We start from the raw sequence: 5,411 nt of genomic DNA, 5'->3' as shown, positions 1-5,411 counted from the left end.
TTTGCTTGCCTGTGACTTGTCAGTGCTGACAATAAAATCTATCAAGAGTTAAGCCTAAATTCTACACCCTTTTTAATAAACTAATACAAGACCTTTTAGATCACTAAGTAGTAACGCTACTGTTTCGCAATGGAGATGGAATTTGGCAACAATTCAGATACCAGATACGCTACTGTTTCGCTAAACACAGCTACACGACCATGATCTGATAGTGATACTCCAAGGAAATGCTGGTAGAGTAATGCAAACACAGAAATACTACTCTCGCAACCTACATATATTGCAGGCGAACAACACATGCACAGAACAGAATATCAACAAACAGCTGAACACAAGGATCCATGACTCAAGAGCAATAGTCAGTTAGCATAATTTTTTGACAAGTTTTGTTTTGACACGAAATGGCAAAAGAAAGAAGCAAAAAGAAACCTACAGCAAAGGTGGTAACCAATAGCTTCACGCGGAGTAAACCTTTGTTGACAAAGATTAACTCCAATCTTCTACCTCGAACAAAATGAGAGTCAAGCACAACAAAAATTAAATGACTTATTCTTTCCCACTTTCAAAACCCCCAAAACGACAGCGATCAGAAGTTTCCTTGACAGTTGATTCTTCAAACTCCTCTTCACCATCCCTGCCTTGTTGATGACCTGAAAAAGAACGACCAAGTAAACAATAAGATGAGTGCACTACCTAAATGACGACATCAAATGTAATGCTTGAAAGACAAGTGTGATTTGCAGCATAACTCTTTCCACTTAAATACAGCAGATTATGGTACGATGAGAGCTGCCATGCCTAGTTGATTACCATGATGAATCGAGTAATATTTGTTCTCACTCACAAACAAGCAGCATACATAGTAATGATCTAGAAGCAGTGGGTATCGAAGTTCTATTTGTCTTGAACATGATATATAGCAGCATACTTAGCACGCAATCTAAAAGCGGTTGGAATCAAAGTTCTATTGCCTTGAAACATGATACATATGCTATTTTTATACCTAGCGAAATCACTACCTAAATGATCCAGTATTCAGCTAAACATGGTGGAAATAACATAACAGAGCATAACATCTACATCCATCATACTACAAGACCTGTCTGAACTCTGGAAAACATGCATGATCGAACTTAGCAAAGAAACTGCACAAACCTGTCTGAACTTCCGCCTCCACCAAAAGAGCCTCTTTCCCTGCTACCATGAAATCCCCACCTTTCTTCAACTGGTTTCGGATATGTTTCCACACCACCACGGGAACGCGGTCTGTCCATGTGGGCCACTGCAACATGTGGTTCCTCACTAGCGGATGGAAATGCTGCAGCCCTTCCAGCTCCAGAACTAGGTCTTTGCCCAAATCGAATTTTGTCATCCAACTCAACTGTAAGCAGATCAAGCTGCTTTTCCATCTGAGATATCTTCTCAGACACTTCTTTTGCTTGCTCAGAACCATCACCTGCAATGGCCTCAATTTCCTTCAAGTCCACCTTGAGAAGGTTGATTTCTTCTTTCAAATTCTTCTCTTCTTCTGACTCCGGCCTGAAAAATAGGATTCAAGTAAACACCTAGAAGCTAAAATAATAGACTTTTCACAGAAAAGGTATGGTTCAAGCAAACAGCGGCACCTACAAGCTAGAAGGATAGGCCTCTCAAGGAAAAGGAACAGCGAATTACAAACATATCCATTTGGCGGGATGAAGTATTCACTAGTTCACTACCAAAGCAGTTCATTTAATTCATCAGAGTGTCGGGTTAAATATTAAGAGTGCTGCTATAAATATCTGTATGAGTAGTTTCCTCATTTATTATAAAAACGACAAGAGTCAAGCACGAATGTGAGAAAGGTGGAATCAGACAGGGTCCATTTATTCATATATAAAGCCCAGAATTTAACGAAAAGTGCATGTCTCAAAAATGATTCAACCATCATGTCGAGAGATCAGCTTATCACAAAGCAAGACAATAGTGAATCATCATAGGTTGAAACTAAATAGTACAAAATCAAGCTAAGAATACATCTAAGTGTTCATTTCAGTTAAGCTTCCTTCACAGCCATGTTAACACAATCACGAGTCCTAAGATAAAAATAAACATTGATTAAACTCTTTACAATGTAGCAAATAAAGCAATAACAAGTCCAGCTAAAATGATTTGAATTCACAGACCCAAAAGGAGACAAAAACAAATGCCCTAATTACAAAGAACAAAAGCAACGCTGTCCCTAGCGGAGCACAGAGCACATGAACAAAATTATGCAACACTTTGCCAGATTGTGCATAAAGCTACTTAAGTACTCAGCCGAAATAGAAGGCCCACAAAAAAATTAACAAAAAACACATTTTCTGTTATTCAAAATATACTTCCTCAAAATATGGATCAGAGTGAGTAGTTAATTAGCTAGAAAAGTGTATAAAATTTACTCGCAACCTGGTTTGATGTGGTTATTATCAAATTTTATGTCTAAAGTAGAATACTACATATTACAAAATGAAATAAATAAATAAAATAACTCAGGTCACAGGATGCTAGCAAATTAGCAAGACAAGAATATTTCGGGAGCCTTTTTCTCACATTTACATAATGCAGCATTTTGTATGCAAAAGAAAGAAAACATGACTAAAACAAAATATGTGACATACCTCTAGAATCTCAGTAACCTACGAGACTTAACATTGATGACCTTGCTATCCATGGGTCATGACTTCAAAAAACAATGACGATTTTTTTTGCCAAAAGGCATGCTATACTTGCAGAATATGACGGCATTCCCTACAACCCTCGCTCAGTTGCTTACATACTTTCATATCAACAAGGAAGTGCCAACACTGAATAGCTTAAATGCAATCATCTAGGCAAACAAGTTTCCATATTACCACTAGATTCAGGACAAACGAGATTATTTTAGCCATAGCATTCTTGCAAATCTCAACACTACGCCAATTCAGATGACTTACAGCAAGCATAATCAGATATGCCGAAGGCCAGCCAGTTGTTACTTAGCAAAATTATTTCTTTTCCGCAAGTTTGTAACATTCTTAACCTATTATGTATGCACTTCCAGTTATACATTATCAAAAGAAACACTACATGCTGTCAAGAGGCGGGCTAATATATAACATACCTATTAACTGCCCGATGCTCCAGCTCAAGGTCAATTTTCCTCCAGTCTTTTCCTTTCTCCTGCAGCACCACTTCCCGTGGCTTGGCATCACCGAATGGATTTACCTTTGGCCGTGCTCTTGGTGCTCCCTCACTCCCAACTGCGGAGACCTGTGATCCAGGGCTTCCAGGGCGGGAGGAATGTGCGCTGTTCGGCCTACTGGAGTGCGAGCTAGTAGGCCGACTGGTTTTCTTCTCAATCTCCCCCTCCATCTTCCTCCAATCAAGGCCCTTCTCAGCCAGCACCTCCTCACGGGGCTTAGCAGCCCCGAAGGGGCTTGGTCTGCTGCGTGCGACCTCAGCAGCTGGCACAGGGGTGGCTGAGGGATCACGCTTTGGTGGATTGAGGTTGAGGCGCGGCCTATCACCATTGTTGGTCATAGGGGCAGGGACAGCACCACGGACCCAGCGATCAGAGTCAGATGGCCCCGGTGAGTCACGGAAACCGCCACCAGATGATTCACGGAAACCACCACCAGATGGTTCGCGGAAACCACCGCCAGATGATTCACGGAAACCACCGCCAGATGATTCACGGAAACCGCCACCGGTTCCAAGGCTGGGGTAGCGCGACGGGAGTGGCTTCTTGTCGCGCGACCAGTTGTCGATGTCATCAGAGCGGCCGAGCGGAGACGAGCCACTGAGCCTATCACGCCGGCCAGAGTCGGTAGGAGCCGGCGAGAAACTCTTATTCTTACCCCAGTTGTCCGACTCGTCGGCACGCGAGGGCATATCGAGATCCGAATCCCTGCTGGAGCGGCGGTCGTCGTCGAATCCGCCACTGCGCGGCTCCCTGTCGCCGCCATAGGAGCGGAACCCGCGGGATCGGTCCAGCTCGTCCTCCGAGCGCTCCCTCGGGCCGGTGGGGAGCATCATCATCTCCTGCGGGGTGAGGCCCTTGGGCTCGGCGGGGGCGACGCGGCGAGGCGCGCCGGCCGCGCCGTAGGTGGTGAACTCGGAGAGCGAGAGGGTGGTGCCCTTCTTCTTCTTCTGCTTGCCGCCGCCGGCGACGACGGCCTCCTTGAGGCTGGGGAAGCTGGCGGCGCCGCCCGCGGCGGCGGGCGGGTCGGGCGCGGGGAAGGCGGCGGCGTGCTCGCGCTCCTCGTCCTCGCGCTCAGCGTCGAGCGCCCAGGCGCCGACGCCGCCCCAGGGCTTGGCCATGGCGTCGGCTTCGCGCTGCTGCTGCGAGATCTAGGGTTGGGTCGGTGCTCGGGAGCGAACAATCGAGGGGCGATTCGTTTGGGGTGCGTTGTTGGGTTGGGTGGGTCTGCGCTGGGGGTTGGCTGTGCTTTTGATTCTGACGGGGGGCCGTCGTGACCCACTCGTGGACGGTCGTGACTCCGCCGTCAGATCAAACTCGGCTTTCCTCTGTCCTCTCCTGTCTGTACACGGCACGGAAAAAACAACGTAAAAAGTGTCCGATGCTTAATCTGAAAATCTCGTGATTTCTGTATATAAATTTAAAAAATACAGTACTTATCATATACAGTAGTAAGTTTTTAAAAAATATGATATATTCATCAACTGTCAAGGTAGTACAATAAACACTAGAAGGTAGTACATCGCGATGACGTCCACCCAGCTTCGTCGTTGATCCTCAAAGAGCTGCGTGCTTCTTGGGGCGGAGGTTCGGGCAACCGTGGTGGGTCTCGTGATGATGGGCACACGGCGCCAGCAAATGATGGCTCTGAAATTGGGAAGAACAGGCAACTTGGTAGATGATACAGACCAGGACCATAGCAGGAAGAGGTCGGGGACCTTCGCCCTGCGGATGAGACAGTGTTATTCTCTGAGACTTCTCAGGTCCAAGATGTGCACATTAAACATGCCCTTGATGCCTATGAGTGAGCCACTGGTCAATGTTTAAACTATGACAAATGTTCAAATTTGTTTGGGGGTGCTTACCCCAGGAATGTTCAAGATCAAGTGCGTGTTGTTCTTCATGTGACCACCTCATGTTTTGAAGAGAAATATCTTGGACTTCCAACCTCAGAAGGCAAAATGTCGAAAGAGAACTTTCAGAGCCTTCAGACTAGCATGACTAAAAGATTAATTCAGTGGGGCGATGGCCATCTTGCACAACCAGGAAGAGAAACCCTTATCAACTCAGTGGCACAGGCGCTTCCTATCTGTATTATGGGTGTTTTCAAACTCCCTTTTTCAATGTGTGATGACTTAAAAATAATGGTTCAAAAATTTTATTGGGGATCAGAGAAGGGCAAGCGAAAAGTCCATTGGAAATCTCGGGAACG

The 5,411-nt window shown here is 45.6% G+C and overlaps 1 protein-coding gene across 1 annotated transcript; it reads right to left on the bottom strand.

Moving 5' to 3' along the window:
* Positions 1–326: 326 nt before the first annotated feature.
* On the bottom strand, positions 327–4,438 carry LOC125538735 (eukaryotic translation initiation factor 4B1). Its single transcript, XM_048702010.1, has 3 exons — positions 3,122–4,438; positions 1,156–1,539; positions 327–650 (listed from the first exon to the last, which is right to left on the bottom strand). Exons 1-3 carry the CDS (start codon positions 4,318–4,320, stop codon positions 626–628), a joined length of 1,608 nt encoding a protein of 535 aa, XP_048557967.1. The 5' UTR covers positions 4,321–4,438; the 3' UTR covers positions 327–625.
* Between the last annotated feature and the right edge of the window lie 973 nt (positions 4,439–5,411).

Source organism: Triticum urartu, chromosome 2 (genome assembly GCF_003073215.2).
Source record: "Triticum urartu cultivar G1812 chromosome 2, Tu2.1, whole genome shotgun sequence".
In the NCBI taxonomy this organism is placed as follows: Eukaryota; Viridiplantae; Streptophyta; class Magnoliopsida; order Poales; family Poaceae; genus Triticum; species Triticum urartu.
Note: the sequence above shows the minus strand (reverse complement) of the source record. Positions and strands in the feature narration are given on the sequence as shown.

What these genes read in the sequence shown, in the direction of transcription:
- LOC125538735 (XM_048702010.1), bottom strand. Translation starts at nt 4,320, where the DNA reads ATGGCCAAGCCCTGGGGCGGCGTCGGCGCCTGGGCGCTCGACGCTGAG. An exon ending in GAGCATCGGGCAGTTAATAG is followed by an intron (nt 1,540 to 3,121) that starts GTATGTTATATA and finishes CCTATTTTTCAG; the next exon opens with GCCGGAGTCAGAAGAAGAGA. An exon ending in GGAGGCGGAAGTTCAGACAG is followed by an intron (nt 651 to 1,155) that starts GTTTGTGCAGTT and finishes GTTCTTTTTCAG; the next exon opens with GTCATCAACAAGGCAGGGAT.